The 23,961-nt window shown below is 37.5% G+C and overlaps 1 protein-coding gene across 9 annotated transcripts in view; it reads right to left on the bottom strand.

The window, feature by feature from the left end:
• The window catches only part of GRM8 (glutamate metabotropic receptor 8), a 393,783-nt gene that overhangs the window by 143,074 nt on the left and 226,748 nt on the right, over positions 1-23,961 (bottom strand). For all 9 annotated transcript variants that reach the window (XM_075428851.1, XM_075428850.1, XM_075428849.1 and 6 more), the window contains one exon: positions 10,753-10,953. In XM_075428851.1, the coding sequence (XP_075284966.1) occupies positions 10,753-10,953 (201 nt within the window). The remainder of the gene's footprint in view (positions 1-10,752; positions 10,954-23,961) is intronic.

A 23,961-nucleotide genomic window follows, 5' to 3' on the forward strand; every position in this document is an offset into this window, starting at 1 on the left:
CCTTCACATCCTCAACCAGTCCCTCTTTTTTGTCAGTACAAGGTCCAGCAGCACACATCTCCTTGTTGGCTCCTCCACCACTTGCATCAAAAAATTGTCATCAATGCTCTGCAGGAACCTTCTGGACTGCATGTGTCTGGCTGTGTGGTCTTTCCAGAAGATGTCAGGGTGGCTGAAGTTACCCATGAGAACCAGGGCCTGTGACTGTGAGGCTGTTTTCAGCTGCCTGTAGAAGGCCTCATCAACTTCCTCAACCTAGTCAGGTAGCCTGTAGTAAACACCCACAACAGTGTCACCCTTATAAGCCTGTCCCTTAATTCTAACCCATAAGCTCTCGACTTGTTCTTCATCTGCCCCCAGGCAGAGCTCAATACATTCCAGTTTCTCCCTCACATATAGAGCAACTCCACCACCTCTCCTTGTTGGCCTGTCTTTCCTAAAGAGTACGTATCCATCTATGACAGCATTCCAGTCATGTGAGCTGTCCCACAATGTCTCTGTATTTGCAATGAGATCATGGCCCTGCTACTGCACACAGATCTCTAGTTCTTCCTGCTTATTGCCCATGCTGTGTGCATTGGTGTACAGACTCTTCAGGGAGGAACACAAGCATGCTGGTTTCCCTGGAGAGGTGCAAAAGGATCTGCCATGGCCATGCCCACCCTTAAGGTTGTGCTTTTTCTTCTCAGCCTGGGACACAGCTGAGGAACATTTGTCACTGCTCTGATTGGCCACACTTATTCCCCAGCCAGATGGGATGGCTTGAGCATTGTGACTTTGCCCCCCACCAAAGAACCACGTAGGTTGGTTATGGTTTCGCTTTTTTTGTTTTCTTATTGGACAATAATAAAAAATATTTCTTAGCAAAAAATAACGTTTAAAAATCATGCTAACTTCTCTAATCCTTTGGAGATAATACAGATATATTGTTTTCTTCCCAAAAGGTAATTTGTAATTCATCTGCTATCAACAGAAAATTTTAATCTGAATGAAAATGAAAAATAATCCTGATGTTGATGACAGGTCTTTTATTGTGCATGGTGCACAAAAAAAACCCCTCAAACAAATACACAATATTTGTCCTGTACTGCATTAAAATTTCTTGTTTCATTGCTGGCTGGGTAGAAACATGGAGTGATACATTAACAGCTTCTTCGACTGTGCTTTCGCTGGAATAAAAACACAATAAAAACTATGACTTTATATAAACTAATAGCCACTTCATGCTACTAAGATAGGGTATTCAGAGTCCATTTGGATAGGACTGCTAGGAAGCCTTGCATTCTTAGCTGCACATTGACCCAAATGCAACAAGACTAAAGAATATCCTTTCAGTCATGCCCTATACTGATTTAAGGCTTGCTTCTGGGACATGGCTTCAGTCTCCTTTAGATTAAAGCCCTACAAGTCAATTACTTTATTTCTTTAGTGAAGACTTGAATCCCAGACTAATATGAAAAGTTTAGGGGAAGGACCAAGCTCCAATGTTTCTACCATCTTCATCTCAAAGCAGAGTAAGCACTGCTGTATTAAATATTTCTGTTTCCTTCCTGGAACTGTTCAGAGGCATAAACCTCTTCCCCTTGACTTAACACAGAAGAGTTGTACCACACCCTTTTACCCTCCAGTTGAACTCATAAAATTTAGTCAAGTTAACATCAAAGTAATCCTACTGGATAATAAACCTCACCCATTGCAATTGGCAGGTCTAAGGAGAAAGCTATAATTGGTGGGTAAATTTTGATACAATAGATAAAAGCACGTCCAAATTTTCATATTCTGAAATGTAGCGGAGTATCGTCTATGAATTTACCTTTAAACAAATAGCACAGCTACCAGAAAATAAAACTTTACTCAAGCAGAGTACCCATTAAGCTGATAATTTATTAATAGAGCTGTAAGTAATAGGGAGAAACACCATTTTCAGATCCATCTCACTCTGTAGGCTCCTATGACTTGGCTTAAAAGAGTTTAGGCTTCCAAGTGTAACTAATAATAAAGAGTATTCTGTATTTCCTATATTCAAAACTATTCTTCTTTATTAAATGCTAATATAATTATGAAAGTTAATAACCTAAAGAAATCGACACAAATTGAAAATATTAATATGGAAGCCACACTCTTTGAAAGTGTGCTATGCACAGAAACCACAGAATTGCAACTAAATTCTTTACTGCAGGTAATTTTACCTTTAATTATCAAATGTTCAGTTTTGATGCTAGAAATAAGAGGAGAATTGAGAAAAACAGTCTCTCTATTTAAAATAGAATGCCTTGGGAATTTGTGCATTAAATCCATTTTATTTCAGGCTTACAAGGAAGAGATTTGGCTAAGACTATGGGGAGCAACATTTTGGGTGCAATCTGTTCAGCATAAAACATAACCTGCTGTGTGGCCAAAACGGTTGGGTATCTTAATCCGCAGGAATAACAGAAAACGCTTCCTCTGCTGGAGCAAAGTAGGGAAGCTTCTAAGATAAAATATCTTCCACATATTTAATATTTCATAGTATTAGAAATGCTTTAACCAGCCTTTGAGAAAATGTCTCTGACTCATAGCTGCTTGCAGAAAAAAATACAGAAGTAGATGAGTTGCTGTGGTACCTACATGCTAACAGACAGGTTGCCTTTAGAGATATCAGCCTTTCCCATCAGCTATACGGAGAACTAGACTCTTTAAACTCCACTAGCTACTAAAACTGAGAGAAATCTATTTGCCTGCGAATGATGAACTGAATGCCATCACTTTCCTCTTGGACTTCTTGTTTAGCTTGCTTGGTTTCTCACTGGTTTTACTTAAGATCATATCTGGTAGCACGGTCTAACATGTCTATCTTGCTCTTCAATCCAGTGCTGCTTTGACTATGGATCTGAACTTGATTGACTACTGCTGAATACAACATCTCCCTAGAGTAGAAAAACTAAATAGTGCTGTCTGGTAATGTTGGCTATATCTGTTAATTATAAATTTATTCTCTCCTCACTGTAATTCCTGCCCTGCAGTATTAAGTCTACCTGATTTCACTGTCATTCCCACTCACATAAAGACATGGTTATTTTCCTCCTTATATGCGAATTTAAGATGTGTCAAGATAATTTCACTGACAGTTACCTCCCTGAAGATTTGATCTATTTTTTGAATTTGTCACTTCTCAGCCATCACGATTTTGATCACTTTTTACATAAATGAACTATAAACGGGGCTTATTTATACTACCGAATACCCTTAATAAAATCCTTGTTGCTTTTTTTCCCTTGATATTCTTTCTGATCTGTCTATTTCACTTTGTAAAAAAAAATCGTTGTAGGAAAATGAAAAAAGCTCATATTATTCTGTTACAGAGGTACTAAAAAGCAATTCATTTGCTCTCATGTCTGTCCTGCCTGCTTACAGAACTGTTGTCTTACCAAACAGGTCATAAATTGACATATTGAAAAATTAATAACTCATACAAACATTCTTACTTGATTTGATAGAATCAAGAGGGCATTTTAAATCTAAACATTTAAGTTAGGAAGCTTGTCTAGCTATTCTTTTCCTCAAAACATGTAGAACTCCTTCTTCCTATTAAGAAATGTAATAAAGATATCTGAAGGACTTAATAACACTGCAGAACTGCAGCTGAAATTTTTCTTGCAGTGACTAAAAGATAAAAAAGTTCATGCATCATGTATCCAGTTTCTTTGCACTCAGATACTTTTCCACTCAGAATGGCAAGGGTTAGTTTGTACTGCTCCTCACTGTTGCTTGAGTTTTTCACTTGATTCTATTAGAAAATTGTATTCTAATATATCTGAATAACCTCACCCATCAGGAGATGCAAATCAATTTTCATGGGTAATGAGGGTAAATCCTTTATCACCTTCCTTTACATATTAATTGTTAAAATACCTTATGAATTAGACCTTGTTTCTCAAAACAGAGAATTGACCTCAGTCCTGTTCAACATCATGAATTTTGTATGTGGAGCATATATATCGCTCAATTAATCAGTACTTGAGATCTGTACATAGGCAAAAGCACAGCTATAAATTGCACTTACTTTTAGGTTCTACCTTCCAATTTCATACCCAGCATTTTCATAATCTCTGATTTTAATCACAGGGATTCATGAGGGACTTAAGTATCACAACATCTCCAAGCTTTGCCTGCCGCGCATGCTTACATTATAACCATACATTACTTAAACCCATTAAGAGTGATTCAGACCACTGTGCAATTTTAGACTCTTGTATAGCCACCTGGATTAATTCCATCAAAATAATGAGCATGCCAGAGCAGAACTTATTTGAAATCATCCCCTGCTCATTCTCAAGAATAAATTAACAGAAGTAACAACTCCTTTCTTAAATTAACATAGAGGTATGGAAAACTAGATATCAGTATTCTTTATTACAAATGATCTGCCATAGCCCCAGTGCATTCACTACTCAAATTAGACACCTCTGAAACCATGACAAAAGTACATTAAAAGAATAAGCTCTTTCGAATTCTGGGATTTTGTGAGTTCAGGTCTATGTTAGTTTAAGCTTTAGCCATGTTTTCAAACATTCCTTTGTACCACCAAATTTTTTTAAAAAATTACACAGAATTATGTCATGTGATTAACTTAAGACAGAACAAATATCACAGATCTTATTAAACTTGCAGCAGACATTCCCCCTTCCACTCCCACTCCACAGATGAAAGCAGTATCTGTATTTCTTCAGCAGAGTACAGATTAGTAAAACTAGGGTTGCTACCACAGTGAACCCTAGCAAGGTCAGCAGAGTTCAGCCCTTCCCAACTCATTAATCTTGCTTGTCTATCTGATCTACTCATCTACTATCTCCCATTATACTCAGATAGTTTTTAAGCCCATCAGTATACGGTACCAGTGGCATCGTATGGTGCTGCTTCTGACAGTATAAACCCCTAAATTATGAATATGAATTCATAACTTTAAAAATCACAGACGTGCCCAACTTCAACTATTTAAAAGAGGTTTATTCCTCTATTAGCTGTTGTAGACCTGAGAGTTGGATTTTCAAAAATCTGAGTTTGGAGCATAGCTCCAGTACATTTTAAGTGGGACTTACAGTTCTGTTGGGCTTAATGCCTTAAAAAATGTCAAAACTTATCACCCTCAAAGGGCACTATTTTAAAGCTTCTGTTCTAATGATAAATAAAGATTTGAGAATACAAATTTTATACTCAGTGAAAGAATAGAGAGGTGTCAGCTTTCTTCAGGAAAACGGTGTCAGCTTTCTTCAGGAAAACATTTACAACAGTCTGAGCTGAATATAGTCAGGACAGTTTTGCATAGATTGATGTCTTAGCAACTTCAAAGGGTAACAGGAGAAGACCTATTTTGTAAATGGCTGATTCCACAGTAATGATTGTCTGAAGGGTTCAAAATTCTCTATGAGAAGCCCCATTCTTCATTTTTTTAAAAACTGTCCTTTACTGATATTGCTTTCTCAGAAAAAAATATTACTGTGTAGAGTGATCATTAATTTTCAGTTTACAAGCCTTGACACCTTATTTTGAGTTTGCCTGATAGTTTCTGTTCTTATGTTCTCATTCTCTGGTATTATTCTACCCTTTCAGGATGAAATTTTGCATGTTTGCTCTACACATGGGGCTGATGCTGCATGCTTGTGTGTCTGTGTGTGTGTAGCCAAAATTAATCTTTTCTCAAAGGCATTTAATTAACATCTCTAAAAAGCAAATAACAGCTAGGCTTACTAGTCCACTCAGACTATGAAATTAGTTCCAGAAGAACAGAGTAAAGGTAACATATGTTCATTTACTATTGTAAAGCAAGAGCAAGTGACAGAATTTTATTTCTTTCAAGTCCAGCTAGGGCTATAGAATCAGAGCATGGCTGAGGTGTGAAAGGACCTCTGGGGATCACCTACTCCAACCCCTCTGCTTAGAGCAGGCTCAGCTAGAGCAGGTTGCCCATGTCCAGCCAGGTTTTGAATATCTCCAAAAATGGAGACTCCACAACCTTTCCAGGCACCCTGTTCCAGTGTTATTGTAGGTTTGTCACAAAATCCGAGCAAGCAACAAGGTTGCTTTACTTTGTTCCAGAGAACACCAAAGTATGCAGACCAGAGTAAAGGTTGCACAGTCAGACTCAGCACTTCTTTCCTGAGTCTCCTGTTCACCAGGAGTGGAAATGATGTTGCAGTGACCTCTGGCAAAAGCCGACAGCATTTATCTAAGCATTGGTGGCAGAGGGGAGTCAGCGCTTCCACCTATTCTGTGTTTCCTTCTCACCTATCTCTGCTCATCTAAAAAGATGTCAAAGTAGCAATTATCCCTGTTCTTCCACATGATTAGTATCCCATCAAAGCAAATAAGATGTCTGTTTGCATGTATGAGAGTACAGGTCAAGTTCTGCTCTTACTTTCAAGAATAAATGAAAGACTTATATTGTAATATTTGTAAATATGTTGTGTTATAGTGTGTGATGTTTTCTAGATATTTATCTCTGGAACTACTACAGTGTGTTAATGTAAATACAAATACAAATATGTGACTACAGGTAGGCAAAATACAGCTACCCTATACTAGCTATAAATCCATATATATAGAAAGAGTGAATTTTCTTTTATATGAAATGTTCTATGTATAATATGAGCAATGATCTTTATCTTTGTAATTTAACTATAGATTTTCATCTTCACTTTTGTAGTGGGACAGGGACCCAGTGGGGAGGCAGGCACTGGTCAGTCATATCACTTTGTGTTTTATTCCCACCCAGGAAATAGAACTGTATTCATTCTCTTAATCATAAAATCATAGGTTGGAAAAGACCGCTAAGATCATCAAGTCCAACCGTCCACCCAACACCACCATTCCTGCTAAAGCATATCCTGAAGTGCCATATCTACACGTTTTTTAAACACCTCCAGGGATGGTGACTCAACCACCTCCCTGGGCAGCCTATTCCAATGTCTGACCACTAATGTTGTCGTGTTGTCATCCTTTTTCTTGCTTTATCCAGAAGGAAGTACAAAGAAAAATCTTTTTCTCAAAAAATAAACGAAAACAAACAAAAAACACCTTTGAAACACCTCCATCCACCATAAATGCATGTTCATATACTGTTTCTGTTAAATGATGAGCACTTATTTTGAAATCAGCAGAGCACTTTTCATAAAATGCTCAGCACATGCCAAGGTAAAGACAGAATAATGAAGTTAAATAGAGTGAAAGCACTAGAGAAATGTGATCAGAGAGCGTATTGAGCCGTGCTACAATTACACTATAGTGCATATCACCATTTATAAACATAATTAAAAGAAAAAATATTCAATTTATATAACTTTAAATATGCAGCACCAGTTTCACACAAATATCTCATTTTGTTTGGATACAAAAACTGGTAGCGAAAATCTTTCAAATGCGACACTTCTATTAAAATAAGAACACCATGAAGTCACAACATTCATTTATTTCCTGGGAAAAACAAAGCTAAGTAGGAGCATGAAGCTTTTGAAAGCTCTAACTATTCTTTGATCAAATAGACAGAAAGAGCTGGTTATGGTCTACTAGCAGTGACCGTCAAGAACACAGAGAACTCAATATGCCACATCTCAGCACAATGGATTTGTATTTTCCTGTTGTTTCAAAATTCATTCGATGTACACAGCAATAGGCTGTACCAGTCACATTAGAGGTTTCTTTTCCTATGAAATTAAATTGATTATCAAACTGCCCATTAGAAATGAAAAGCAAGTGGCTTTAGACACCATACTTTGTTGGCTGTCCTAAGAAAAACACAGGCTATAGTAAAACAGGAGATGACACTCAGCAGTAACACAAATCTCATGCACAAATAAATTTTTGTAATCCTGCTACAAATGAAGAAGTTCTACCCCCTTCGAAATCATGCTGAACTGTGAGATTTTATGCATTTAGCATACAACTGGTAGAAGAATATCTAAGCAGAAACAAATGTCGTATCAATTACATCAGTACACTATGCGCCTGTGGTTACGATCACCCTTCAGTCAGGGAGGTGGCATGGAATATCACACAGATGAATCCTTCAGGGAAATAAATCTTCTTCATAATTTTTAAATAAAGATAAACAGAGTAAACAAAAATAAACACATTTCAATGCCATTACTTGAAATTAAAAGCAACAGAGTTACTCCAATAAACAGCAATATGTCTGGCTTATTCCCCTTGCAAATACCCTCTGAAAGGCAGACAGGTGTCCTTCTTAACACAGGTCGTACTTCGTGAGGTGAAACCCACTAAGTTGAATCTGACAGCATATTAATTGGACTTGCACCCACTGCTTACTACCTTGGTTAAGAGGGATATACTGAATTAGGAGAGGTGAGATATTTGGTTTGATATGCATAAGGGTAGAATCTTGTGGAGAAACTGCTACTGAACAAAAGAAAAAATAGCCTGTCTCAAAAAAATGCCAGTTACTTTTTGATATTAGATATTATTATCATCTTGAAGAACGGGGCTCTACTCTAAAAAACAAGAAATGTTGTTTAAGTATAAGAAAAAATTTTACTGTGAAGATGGTCAAATATTGGAACTGATTACTCAGAGAGGATTTTGGAGGTTTTTCCCCCCTCATATATATTTAAAACCTGGCTGGACATGGTCCTAAGCAACTTGATCTGGCTGATCCTGATCTGAGCACAGAGTTGGATTATGTGCTATCGAGAGGTCCGTGGCACCTTCAGCAATGCTGTGTTCCTGTGATTGTTAGGACAGAAAAACACTACCTTAAACGGCTGTGAAAGCTAAGGTTTTCTTTTCATGCATCAGTTCAATTTTGACATACTACGTTATTAGTGACAGAACATAAGATGCATGCTGAAATCAACACACAGCACTACTGTCAACTCCCAGCATAGGACGTCTAGCTACCTACCTATGTATCAGTTCACCTCTGCAAACCAAGTCAGACACAGCAGCAGTGCTGTCCTGAGGAACAGGAATTTGGGATTAATAGGAAAAGGTAAAGGGTTGAAGACTGTCCTCTGCTTATGCCTCCCAAGTCATGACCCAAAAAAAGGAAATATTTGGGCATATAACACACCAAAAAAAAATGTGTGTTATAAAATAGAAAAAATATAATATATATTATATATAAAAAATAGTGTGGACTACCCTAATACAGGGAAGAGCTAATGTATCCGATGGGATATAAAGCTAACTGCAGATAAATATTTCTTTATTTTCTTTTTTCTTTTTCCTCTCTTTCAGTAAACCACTAGTTCAAAAACAGATACTTTTTCATTAGTGTCCAGAATGTTTCATTCCACTCTTTCATCTCCCCTTATTGCAATACTTAGAGTCAGCCAGAGAAATCATGACAGGCATTGATGAAATACAACAATCTAGGGAGGGAAAGGTTTCATATAAAATGTACACCTTACCTTTTTATGCTAAACTTTCATGCTCACCAAATGAAAATAGATGAATTTCCTTGTTCTTTAACAACACAGACCCAGAAGATTATCTAATAGAAATGTAGATAATTATCACTGCAAACCTTACAATATGTTTTGTCATCATGACAAAATTTTCCATTTGCCAGCACATATTTTGCTTCAGATTTTCTTTCAAATCACTAAAGAACTGCTTAAACTCCTATATTTATATTCTTGGAGACAGGGATTCCCTTTTCATGAAAATTACATGGGAAGAAAAGAGGTTTAGAAGAAGAAAAAACTGTCCACTACAGCCAACATTCATATGAACCAAAGGGTCTGGTGTATTACCTAAAGCAAAAAAAAGCTTCCAGTTGGAAGCTAAATTCAAAATGACCTTGTGCTTTTTCAAAAAGGCTGGCAGCTGAGGTCATTGGAATAAATTGTGATAGACAGTGCTTCTCTCTGTATAGTTAGAAGGCATGTCCAGTACGTGAATTACCACCAAGCAGGGAAAAAAACACCGACAAACAAAACACAACAAAAAACATTCCTCCATTTCTTTGTAAAATAATGGTGAATAGAGTCTACTTTAATTATGACTTTCATGAAATAATGTATGTTTTCAGGAACTTTATTTCACCATCAAGGATGCTCTACCCTTTTCAGTTCTACATTAATAAATTAATCCTGTTCTTTATTGGCCTCTACTGTTAACAGCATAAGCATCTGTAACCACATGTCCCCAGCAGGCAGTTCCCAGCTGCACAGATTATGTAGCGTTGTTTAAAAATATATATTGTAGTTGTGTTAAAGGTCACCAAACCACTGAGTCAGAAAGAATGAAATAGAAAAGAAGCCAGAATTGCTACTGAGTATTTTATTTGAGATTAAAATATGCAAATTGAAAGCAAACTCCTCACTATTCACTTTTGTAAGGACCTTGTTAACAGTAACTTCAGAAGAAGGCAATTTTTGTAAGGGTATTTTTTTCAATTCATTCTCTTGCAAACACATAAGCAACCTCTGTCAAAGGATTTTAATCTGTCAACAGGACTGCATGAGTCTTCAACTGGTTTTTATAATAGTAGCTTTTCACTGGAATATTTTGATTGACAGATTCTTATATTTAACATCTGCCTTTTTTGGGAGCAGTTTAATGTTAAGACAAAAAATACACTTGGGTTTTCAAAGCAGGTGGAAAAACTCACAGATCTGATTAAAGGAGAACTGCTTCTAATCCTGTTTTGCACCGTGCCTTAAAGCATCTTATATAAAGCAGAAAACACATCTAGTCACTTCTGAAACATTTAAAGAATAAAAAATAAGGGGAGGGGGAAGAATACATGCAACTTACCATTAAAGTTTACTGCCCGGATATAGCTAAGTAGTTCTTTACCATCAATTGTGCTCATCCTTGGGCATAGACCAATATATCCAGGACAGAGATCTTTATGCATGTTGTGCAGTGCATAGGCCATGGAATATACTGCATCAATTACAAACTGAACTTTTCCTTCTTGCTCATAGGCTGAATCTCTTGCAATTCTTTCTAAGCCTAAGGAATAAAGAGAAAGAGTCAGTTTACTTCTATATGTGCGTGTGTATACATGCATGAGTATTTGCATGCAAAAACTCACAGTAGAACATAAATAATGACAGTCAGATTGATAGGTGAAGTTAGGACTCATATATCCGTCACCTAGATAAAGAAGACAAGGAAAAATGGGGCCATCTGGTTTTGCCTCTAATTGTTGTGTGCTGTGCCAGGTATTAAGACAGAATGTTGAGCTCTGGCCTGGGAAAGAGGACAGAACATTCCATTACTAGAAAAAGAAATACAGATATATGTATTTCTACAATCCAGCAGAAAAACTCTCTTTCCACCTTATTGACTTTCGTTCAACAGCTGTTTATTGTTATTTATAGGACACTTCTACAGCACCCTGCCTTTCTTTTTTAGATAAATTTAAGGCTACCTTGATTTTTATCAGTGTCTATTGTTTGATAAACATTTAAACATGTCAGGGAAAAAAGCTGAATCCTTGCCAAGTGATGTGGCCATCTGTCTCCATATTGAAAAATGCTTATTCTGAGACTTTTTTCCAGTATTTACTAGTGAATTATACTTCACATTGAGAACTGTGTACCGTCTGCTGTTTCCTACAGGGACATTTTTCATTCAGGGAGAATACAGAGCAAATCAATACATTATGAAATTTTGATTCTGTGGGAATTGCCCACATAAATCATCTATGTCTAAATCCAGAGCACCTTTTACATTCATAGGTGACAGGACTAAGTGGAAAAATTAAAAAAATATAGTTTAGGAAAATTGTATTTTAAGTAGACAACCAACACGAAATCCCATGTCCTATGTAGGAATTTGGCCACCTATTTCAAAGGCTTACAATCTTCATTTACAAGTGGAAAGAGGGCTCTGCAGATATCACTGTGAAATCCACCCTGCTGAAATCTACAGTTAAGTTTTCATTAACTCAGTGAACACAAGCTTAAATACCTAGGTTATCTACCAGATTAACAACTTGTTCAGTTTGAAAATAACCCATTCACATTATGTAAGACTATTTATAAATAAATCAAAAAATTACACATTTTCTTTTTATTTTAACATTCTATATCTTTTTTTTTTTATATTTCTTTTTTATCTCTACAGGTGGGCTTTTATCAGTTCAAGACACCAATTTTGTTGTATCTAAATTTTTTAAAGTGCATGCCTGAAAATACACTGCATGCAAGATATTTCTTTAGAAAGCCCATATGACATGTAAAAAAAAAAACAGTCTACTCAGAAGCCTTTCTTCTTTTCGCCTGCTGCATTTCAATGCCACCGTCTGACATTACAATGGTAACATATGAACAAATTTGTAATCTGACAAATCAGCATTGTTTTGTGCTTTTAACATTCCTGAGCACTGGGAGCGATAGATAGCCTTGAAAAATCATCAAGTGCTTTTATTTCTCCTCAGGGATTAGCTAAAAAAAAAAAAAATTACTACCTCTTGAAAAGGTGCTAACCACTTGGAGAGGAAAGCATATAATTAATTTTTGTGATTTGTTACAAGTAACTTCACAGACACTTTTCAAAATATGCTATCTAATGATCAGCAAATAAATAGTAAATAGTGTGACTCTACTGCAAATAAACAGAAAAACTTTTCCTTGCACATGCTGAAAATGACACAAGTATTTGCAATGCATTTCCCAGACATAAAAGAAGATATGAAGGATGGAAGAGATGTGACTTCACTAGATTGCAACTTCATTAACTTATTTCAGTTGAGAACTAGCTTCCAACAGTAAGTGATGGGTAGAGCTCAGGATCCCTACCTTAATTGTCCCGGCCTTGTTAAGGACTGATTGACAAAACTGAAGGAAAGGGTTTACAGAACTTCTTCAGGCAAACAGCAGTCAATAACCTGTATGTGCTCCCATGAGCTTCCTCATCCTCTAAACAGGTTGGTCAGGACAGGAGGAGTTTGAAGGACTTCTATTCATTTTAATTGCTAAGCCAAATGTAATTCCCCTCACGCATCAAATGGATGGATGTGTATGTTGAAGAGTGAAGGGTTGGTGAAAGACAGAAGGGAATAATTTTCTATAATAAATGCTAAGTCATAAAACACTAGATGCTGCGAACACTAATGCAAGTACATTGCACTAAGTGGTACAGATTTTTAAAGGGAAAAAAATCAGTATTACACTCCCCTATGCTATACTGTAGTTTAAACACACACAGAAATTGCATAAATTCTTCTACAGCAGAACATTTTACTTTTACTCTTCACAGATATGTGATCATAAACTACTTTACTTTAGAATGTAAATTACAGACAAATAAAAAAAAAAATTATTAGGACTGAGTGTGTTTCTTACACACAAACCGGTGATGAATATGACAGAATTATCAGTTTTAAACTTGTCAAACCCAGAAGGCAATAGACCAGAAAAGTCTCTGTGCTTTGCATAATTAAAAAAACTAATAAATTGGATTATATGCTCTTTCTTTGAGGTTTCTCTTCATCTTCTCTTTCTAGAATTCTCAAAAAATCTAAAACAATGATTTATAAAGATGACTAGAACTCATCAAAATAAAATACTTTACACTGCCCTAAATAAATTTCAATATATAGTAGTAAAATGATGCATATTGTCTAAGCCATAAATATGGTCAGCTACTACAGAGATAATATTACATATTTGGAAGACATGATTATAATTTTTCTGCAGACTTGTATATTGGGTAATAACAGTTTCATTTGTAGTTTGACTCTGAGCTCTACAAGGATTGTTTCTACACACATTGATGATTTGAATGCGTATAACAATTTGTATCTTGTAATAGAAAAATTTAATTCTTTTGTAATGATGATTTCAATTTCTCATCATACAGTTTTTTCTCTGGAAAAATTGCTTAGGCTGTGTCTTTATCAAAAAGAACAAGAAGATGTTCCCAGCTCTTGAACCTGGGCACTTGATACCACCGTGGTCTGACAGTGTGACAAGAACTGGGCTCACACTGTCCCTCCCTATTCCAATCTCCAAACAAAGGAAACCTAGGGAAATGTGCCATGGTGCTTTCCAGCAGGTCTTCCAGTCCAGCTGTTGAGAAGTGCAAGCTCGTAGGGAATCTCAGCAAGATGCCAAGACTTTTCCCTATCAATGGAGAAAATACATAGATACATCTAATAATGTCACCATCTTGGGCTAGGGAACAGCTAGGAGAGGTGTTTCACTAGCCCAGGATAAGTGTCAACTGTTCCTGGCTCATTCCATTTGAAATCTCTTTCAGGAACCCTAGAGTGAGGAGAGGAATGATCCTATGAGCCTGTACATTCGGAAGAGTTGCTACAGCTACTCTTGCACTTCCCGAGCAAGAGTGAGAAGCTGGACTGCTGCAGGAAGTATTGCCTCCATATCTTCTAATCATTTCCCTCTTTGTTCCTATAGAAAAAGATCTGCATCCTGCTCAGGGTGGTGGAACTCACAACAGGGAAAGATAAGAAGCACAACAGTAGTAAGGTAAAATGTGGATCAGGTGGATAAGGGGGTGTGGCTGGGGTTACCAGTCTGGTGACATTGTCAGTTACCCAGGTATGAACTGGGAATCAACAGATTTCAGGGAATGTAATCAAGAGAAATTAGGCCTTTACAACAGTAAATTAAAATGTATCTTAATTTAAAACTTAATAAGAGCACACAGTAAGTAAACAAAGATTAATGTAGTATAGCTAAGATAATTAATTCATACATGGATGATGATATCACCTGTGGGATGCAAACAACTATCTTAAACAATCAAAGCTCAAGTTTCTGATCTCACCAACAGGGGCTGTTGAGCTCTGCAATAAATGTTGTGTAATTTCTCTAAGTTATAGAAACCATCTTCCTAATGATGATCTTAAGCATATGTAGAAGAAACTTCTGCACACATAGAAGTCCCTGGCAATAGAAAAACTTCAGAACAGAGTTCCTAGTTATTATTCTTTTAAGAATACAAAAACTTCTAAATAAGCCAAATTGATATACCGGCTTTGTGTCTTGTGCAATAGGGAAAAAATATTTCTTTATTTATTTAACTACCCTGTTTCTGGAAATTAGTGGTTCACCTAACATTTCTGAGCAATCCCATTCCTGCTGTCTCACAAATCTTTCTGTTTTCATTTCATATTTTTGAAAGCAATTTACGTGAAAGTGCAGCCTATATTATTTCTCACGGGTATTTCTATAGTTTCAAGAATCCATCCCATACATCTAGTTAAAATTTTAATTTATGCTACTTGAAGACCAAAGGTTGAAGTCAAGGACCTTGTATACAACAGCTAGTTAGAGCTTCGGACTGGAACAATGTTGTGAGGGTCTGAGAAAGGTTTTTGGCACACCTTTGGGACACAGAAGTGGAGCTCCATAGATTAGAGAAATAGAGTTGTCTGGTATGAGCATGAGTGTGCCTGGGTACAGCATCCTAATTTTGACAGAATAATCATCATGAGCTCAGGTTCCAGGCTTAGAAAAATAGTGCAGTCAGAGACAAGAAAGTAGAAACACATAACTAGAGCTCCATGTAGGAAACAGGATGCATCAAGATGTTATCTTGATTTCCTAATCTCTAGTCAATGCCTTTTCTTTTTTCTTATCAATCTCCTTTACTATATTTTTTTATTTGTTTTGTCTAGGATTGATTGGAATACAACTGGCCAGCTCACTTTTCACCTTCAGTTCAGATATTGACTCAGTATAAGCCTCCTTCCATTGTTTTGCGGTACTAATTCTCAAAACTTGTAAAAATCAAAGTTAAAAACACAGAAAACTTCCAACTTCCCTCTTTGAAAACTCGAAGGGGGAAATTATAGAAATATTCTTTTCTTAAACTCTCACCTTTAGTTGTTGCAATGTGTCCTAGTCGTTCACTTAGTTTAAATGTAAATTACTTTTTCAGCATCATCTGGTAGGTTCACATCTTTATTTTCGCTAGCCTAAAAATATTAATGTAATGCTTGTGATTTTTCTGTGCGATTATTTATACATCTAGCAATGGGCTGATATTCTATGTCTGCTTGAAAAACTCAACAGCTGAATACAGATTTCCATTTATCCTATTTTAAAGCCACTTATTTCTATGTCTGCTATTGCTTGATTTATGTATCTTAGTCCGGTGATTAGCAATGTTAGTCAAAATCAGTACTTATCGGGAAAAAAACAACAGCTTAAAAAAACCACCCAAGACTTGCACGCCTTGTCCTTCAGTTGGGGAACAGCAATGTGAAGAGTTGGCTTAGCAGTGACAGAAGGCCTACTACAGGAGGGCCAGGAATCTCCTAACCATGGATTTGTCACCAGCAAGGAAAGATGGCTTTCTGAGAGCTTGTATTCCTCCCTTCTTTCCACATTCCCATCCACTCTTCTGCCTCTCTGGCCCCTCCCATATGTGCTGAGTGATAAATCAGCTCTTTTATGGACTGTGCTCTAAATAAGGAGAGAAATCTTTCTGGGGTAACAGTGGGAGGACAAATAATGTGAAGGAGAGGATAAAACTGACAATAAAAATTATTATGAAAATGGTAACAGGCAAAATGGTCACTCCTGAGCAGCTTTTATTCCATTTGCTTCCCTTCACCTGCCTTTGTTATATATGCTTGTATATGATTACTGCTTAAAGAGAGTTCGTGCATCTGTGCAGCTCATGGGATTTTTTTTCCAGACTTCTGTTTTGACAAGTCTGAGTCTAGGCTATCTAGTAACAACTTTTCAGTTCATAGTTACAAGTCACATTTTTTACTCACTGCTAAATTATTTATCCCCATTACTTGGCTCACAAAACAGTTTTACTTAAGCCGCACTTGGAAGTAAACAAAATCAAAGATAAATATTATTGTGCTGAGATTGATCTCTCTGTGTGTGCCAATCACGGTCACAACTAAATCACAGTAATTTGTAAGCAGGCTCCCACTACTCTTCAGCTCAGGCATGATAGTCCTCTATTTGTCAGAATTGGTTAGAACTTCCCATCTTCGCAGCAACAGTTTTTTCCTCAGAAAGTTGGCGTCTGTAACTGTAAGCCGTTTCAGCAGGCTCAGCAGGAAGCACTAGGAGCATATGTTACTCCCATTGAAGTCTTCCTGATTATTCAGCTGTTTTCCTCACACATTATCGGGTTTTCTCTCTCTGAACAAATAATGCAGTAGAGATCATCATCTTGTGTTACTCAGACTTCAGGGGATGATATACTTTTCCAGTGGGGGAGCTGAGTTTTCTAATAGCTGCGTGGTAAGTGTGATACTTGTTTTGTGCATGAGTTAGTCCACAGAGAGCACCATAAAACCCGTGGCTCTTCTGTAATAGCATGGTGTCAGTTTAGGAAGCAATTCAGAGAAGAAGTTAAGGATTATATCAATTTTCTCAGCCATTCCAAAAAGAAAATTGAGAATGTAGAAGCAGTGACAGTGAAATGAAGCAGTTTGGCTGTCTACTCCAACAACTGACAGATGTGGTTTTGTGGTTTAATGAACTGGCACTTGATGTAATTTTTCTGGGGTTCTGCCTTTTTACGCCAACTCACACAAAAAAAATAAAAACAAGACAGCAAGACCAATTAGCAAAAGTCTGAGAAAGAAACAGTTTTTCAATCCCTAGGACAAAGTAGAGATTTTAAAATATTTCTTACCCAGAACTGGGCTAAAACCTCACATTTTTAAAGAGCTTTTCAAGCAGAAAATAGCAAAAGGAGCATTTCATGTAAGTGAATATGTTTCAACAATTTTCACTTTAACACCACCACAAATGAGAAACTAGATTTTGTTACCTGGGTCTTTAAATGAAGTACCTTAAAAATTCTGTCCCTCCCCACAAACATCCCTCCCGACAAATGAAATACCATGACATATTTCCTGACCTTCACAGTAAATCAGAAATTTTTTTCAGTAAAACACTTCTAACAAATCCACAATAGTATATGTCAAAGTGGAATTGAACCATTATTCTAGTCATCTTGGGGTTTTTTGTTCCTGCTACTAAATGTGACAGCTACTACAGTACTTTTTCTTAGAAAAACAAACTGAAGTTGCATCGCTAATAGAAGATGCTTTTTTTCCTCATTTCTGTGCTCTGAGAGAGTCCCTAACAGCAGTTTGAATGTTGTTATCAGAATGAAAACTTTCCCTTTTCTAGTTAATGCCTTCATATTTTCTGATTATAGCTCCTTGAAACAGTTTCTAGAGTTAGAGAACACAGGCATTCAGAACTCTCAAACATTTAAAACCTTAAGAGTCTGCTACACCTAACAGCAGCAGTGTTGTGTAAAATACCGTCTTGCTAAGCCAAGATTTGCTGTGATGTGTATGTTAGGCTAAACAATAATGACTGCATTCAAATAACAAGGAGACACCGTTGGATATGGTTTCTGCCAACCACACTAAGAACCGCACCACATCTGTAAGTGAAAAGGTGTATTAAAAATACAATGGGATAAGAAATATTTCTTTCAGGCATGTCACTAGTCAGTATCAATACAATTGCCCATGTAGAATACATTATTTGGTGTGGACAAGACTCGAAGCTGTGTATAACGTATTAAAAAGTTGTATGTTCTTGTTGCCAACAGATCGCAGCTTTGAAACTTCAGGCAAAGCATTATCAATATGAGTGCCAGAAGATTCTTGCACCTTAACAACAGTGCACTGGCAGAGATCTGTTCAGCTATACTGGTTCACTTTCTAGCTACAATATGTCTGAAGAGCTGAGAGCGCAAACCCACCTCAGAAATACCTGTAGAAAAAACAAATACATTGTAGAAGTTTAAATACAAAGGAGAACAACTATTGCACTACTAAGCAAGCATCCATGGCAAATAATAAATCTTACATCGCAATAGGTATTGTTATATTTTCTCCAGGTTTTATGCTAGAGAGCAAACCACAGCCAAAGTTTGCAATTTTTCTTTATAATACATTCCATGCCTTTTGTAGGTTTCCTAAACATTTACATAGTTATTTAAGTATCACTCAAGTCCCCTCTTGCTTCTCCTGGTTTTGTTTTAGAAAAGTCACAGAAGTCAGAGATTCCCATATTAGTTTTGCCAAGTCTTATACTTCTGCAAATTTTGAACCATATATCATTTAGAAGTGTTAGTGATCCACTGTCTCTTTCTTTCCTCTTTATTTCCAGACTTAGTCTGTATTAAAATAATGCAATCGATTTGACTCTATCTTACGATAGTATTGCACTTTTTTAATGCTCTAATTATATCTATTTTGCTTTACTTATGAAAATCAAAATCTAATGCAGAAGTAAGTTCAATTTATGTATTTTTCAGATTTAAGAATGTATTTTACATATATCAGTACATAGTAACAAAATTCAGTTTCAAATGTAAAACCATCAATTTTACCTTTAAAAACCATTCCCTAAATTCCACAAATATGGGGCATTTCAGCCTCTAAGGTTATCAGTGTGATTTGTGAGGGAGGAATGTTATTTTATTTTACTGATTTCTTGACCAAATCGAAATGGTACAGGAAAAAAAAGTATTAATTATGTTATATACAGAGGTGTTTAGATATGTTAAAAAGAGAGGTGTCTTTATCATAATTAAACCATGTTAGAATTTTTATTTGAGCTTTCTGAACAAAATCACATGCAGATAAAGGAGAAAACTTGCAATTTTGTTTGCTAACAGAGATCTAAGGACTACTTGATCAAAGGCACTTTAAATGTTGTTTGAACTTTAACTCTCAAAGTTAGGTCAACCTTTTTGACTCTACTTTGAATTTCCATACCCATAAATATGAATGTTTTCATTAATAACATGGAAGCATTTGTCAGCCTCCATTCTACTTCAACTTCTGTAAAGTCTATGAAGAGTTACCACAGCTGTGTATCCTGTTCATTTCATAACTGGGATCCAAAGACATGCTAAGCAATTCAGTCTTGCACCCCAGTAGCCTAGCACACTCCTTTAGGTCTGTATGATAAGAAAGAACACAAAATTTTGGAGAAATCCCACATTTCTTTATCTCTCAGAATAGTGTCAGTATACAGGTGAGCATTAACACAAATAGACAGCCAAGTATTTTGCTGAATTTCTCAAGTTTAAAACAAATCAAAAGAAGGGGCGTGTTTTCAGATCTCGAGGTGAGTATGTAGGCAGAACCTACATTTTCTAAGACATATTACCCATGGGAATTTCTAAGTATGGGAAGAAATTGCTAGTGTACTAGTCCAGGCACGTAGGTGGAACTAACTGATATCACTCTAAAACCCCACAGGCTGCAAGCATTTCTAATGCAGACTTCAGTGTAGAACTACAAAGCCTATAGCGATGGCTACCAGAAAGAGAAAAGATCCAGTACAAGCAACTGAATTTATTCATTGTCTGTTAGCATTAAATCTCAGAGGACCTTCAGAGCATAGAAACAGTATGTATAAAAATCCTTCCCTTTGCTTATTGACCATGAGAGCTTTTAAGTTAAGCTTCAGACCAGAAACTCTAGGGACTTCTGTCCTCAGGAGCATCATTTTTACTTAAAAACTTGATTGAGATCCTGCTTAAGAAAGGCCTTCCTAGCAATTGGAATGCATTTATTGCAAGCATAAACAGATATAGAGGTATCTAAGCACATCACTTTCTTAAGTATTTGTGGCTACTATTTGGTGTGAGTCTATTTGGAGACTATTTGGAGAGTCAAATTACAGCAAGATTTCACCAAAAATATTGCAACATCTGAACTAGTCATATGAACGACTACTGACCAGAGGTTTAAGCATTTTCCTTTAGTTTGATGAGAAGCTCTGTAAAAGTGAACTAGGTTAGGCTGAAAAAAAAATTATCAGCTATTTAACAAAGAAAAGTATCAGATTGAGATGTTATTATACCCTTTTCGTCACCTGTTACTTGTTACTAATCTGTCTGCAGGAATTTAAGGCCTCCTCAGCTGAGCTGAAGGAAAGAGCTTTTATGTCTGCTTCTGCATCAGATGAGGACCATGTGTGATGGATGTCTGCTCTGGCTTGGTTTGAAGTCTGCAAGCTAAGGGGCAGCAACATCCTATCAGGGCCATTTCTGCAGTGAATATCTGATAGCTTGTTTATGCAGAGCATTTAAATATAGATATAGAATGTAGCGAATTCCCACTGAGGCTAAGTGTTTTGACATCATGATTTCACATCAAGTATTGAATAAATTTTGTTGCTTCTCAAAGGGAGCTTTCATCAGCCTGTGGTATTTTCTTGCAGTTAGCTGCTTAGGCAGGCTGCACTTCATGCAGCTTTAGTCATCTAAGAGTTAATTGTCTAACCTAAAGAAAGATTTTTTTGTGTCTAAGCAGAAAATTCACTCACCCTCCCTGAAAATAAGCATTTATTAACATGGGTTAAAGTGCCTTCCTTAACCTACTTTCTCATGTGACTGGCTTAGACTACATAGTTAACTCCTGGAGAACTAGTATTATGCAAGATAAATCACAACTATAAAAAAGCTGGAGCTGGACAAGATAGAAGTACTCATGACAGAGTTCATATGTGGAAATAAAGTGGGTTTATTCAGGTAGAAGAAGTGGGAGAATTTTTTCAACTACAGCAAGAAAGGAAGGGAAAGAAAGATTGCTTTTCACAGAAAAGGGACAACTACCAATTTAAGCATGTAAAAGATCCAATAGCAACTTTTTACAATATTAAATGCTGAAGAAAATTTTAGATTAACTTTTCCATTTGCCCTATCCACTGCCTCTTCCTGCTGTGTCTCATTTTCATGATCCAATCAGACTGTAAGAAGTAGGGCACGGTAAGGAAAAGAAATAGCTGATTTCACTTAGTGTAACCAGTAGGAAGAAATACTACAATGTCATAGAAAATTAAATGCTTTCTTTGTTTACTTTTTTCACTTTTCTTTAAGACAAAAGGCCATTTTTGATGGTCAGAATGGAAAACGTGTTCAAGAGCTTTGAAATGCTATAAGCTGTAATTTATCATGTATTACTGACAAAGTAAACCTATGTGGCTTTCATGAGATGGTCAGATATCACTTCATTCTACTACCTGTGTAGACAACATCTGAAATATAAGATTGTCACAGATGAAAATCTGGAATTTCCTCACGACTCACATTAAAAGTGTTTCTACAGAACCTGGTAAAAATAAGAGCACCATAAAATAGTATCCGAAATGGACAACATTGTCAATGAGGGAACTTTTTCTTCGAGATTGTGATTATCCCTGTTTTGTCCCGGTAAGGATGGGATATGTGCAGCTGTAAGACTGGTGCCAATGGAGCATGTGCAGCAAACCTACTGAGGGACCAAACCCCCTTAATGTCCCTAATTTAGCAATGAAGTCAATCAGTGCAATTAAAGAACCAGCTATCTTCTAGGTTTTGGGAAGACTAGTGTTTGTGGGTAAACTGTCTTTCTGTTCTATATTGAAATCCCCTTCCAGAAGCCAATTGTCCATGTCCTGTTCATGGCATCAAGCAGTCCATTAACTAGAATCATACAATCATAGAATCATTAAGGTTGGAAAAGACCTCTAAGATCATCTGGTGCAACATCAACCCAACACCACCATGCCTGCTGAACGATGTCTTGAAGTGCCATATCTACACGTTTTTTGAACACCTCCAGGGATGGGGACTCCACCACTGCCCTGGGCAGCCTGTTCCAATGCCTGACCACTCTTTCATTAGAGGAATTTTTCCTAATATCCAAACTAAATCTCCTCTGACAGAACTTGAGGCCATTGCCTCTCAACCTGTCGCCAGTTACCTGGGAGAAGAGACCAACATCTGCCTCACTACAACCTCCTTTCAGGTAGCTGTAAAGAACAATAAGGTTCCCCCTCAGCCTCCTCTTCTCCAGACTAAACAACCCCAGTTCCTTCAGCTGCTCCTCATAAGAATTGTTCTCTAGATGCCCCACCAGCCTCGTTGCCCTTCTCTGGACATGCTCCAGCAACTCAATGTCCTTCTTGTAGTGAGGGACCCAAAACTGAACACAGTATCTGAGATGCGGCCTCAGCAGTGCCAAGTACGGGGGCACGATCACTCCCCTACTGCTGCTGGCCACACTATTCCTGATACAAGCCAGGATGCCATTGGCCTTCTTGGCCACCTGGGCACACTGCTGGCTCATGTTCAGCCAGCTGTCACCCAGCACCCTGAGGTCCTTTTCTGTCAGGCAGCTTTCCAGCCACTCATCCCCAAGCCTGTAGTGTTGCATGGGGTTGTTGTGACCCAAGTGCAAGACCTGGCACTTGGCCTTCTTGAACCTCATACAGCTGACCTCAGCCTATTGGTCCAGCCTGTCCAAAACCCATTTGCAGACCCTTCCTACCCTCCAACAGATCGACACTCCCACCCAACTCAGTGTCATCTGCAAACTTACTGAGGGAGCACTCAATCCCCTCATCCAGATCATTGACGAAGATGTTAAACAAGACTGGACCCAAAACTGAGCCCTGGGGAACACACACTGGTGACTGGCCACCAATTGGATTTAACTCCATTCACCACAACTCTCTGGCTCGGCCATCCAGCCAATTTTTTACCCAGTGTAGAGTACACCTGTCTAAGCCATGAGATGCCAGCTTCTCTAAGAGAGTTCTGTGGGAGATAGTATCAGAAGCTTTACGAAAGTCCACGTAGGTAACATCCACAGGCTTTCCTTCATCCACTAGGCAGGTCTCCTGGTCATAGAAGGAGATCAGGTTGGTCAAACAGGACCTGCCTTTCATGAACCCATGCTGGCTGGGCCTGGTCCCTTGGCTGTCCTTCACAAGCCCAGTGAGTGCACTCAAGATGAACCACTCCATAATCTTGCCTGGCACCGAGGTCAGGCTGACAGGGCTGTAGTTCCCCGGATCCTCCTGCTGGCCCTTCTTGCAGATAGACATCACATTGGCAAGCCTCCAGTCATCTGGGACCTCCCCTGTAAACCAGGACTGATGACAAATGATGGAGAGTGGCTTGGCAAATTCCTCTGCTAGCTCCCTCAGTACTCTCGGGTAGATCAAAAGAGGGTATGCTGTCAGAGCTTTTGTAGCAACTTTGAGAAATATT

Source organism: Opisthocomus hoazin, chromosome 8 (genome assembly GCF_030867145.1).
Source record: "Opisthocomus hoazin isolate bOpiHoa1 chromosome 8, bOpiHoa1.hap1, whole genome shotgun sequence".
Classification (NCBI taxonomy): Eukaryota; Metazoa; Chordata; class Aves; order Opisthocomiformes; family Opisthocomidae; genus Opisthocomus; species Opisthocomus hoazin.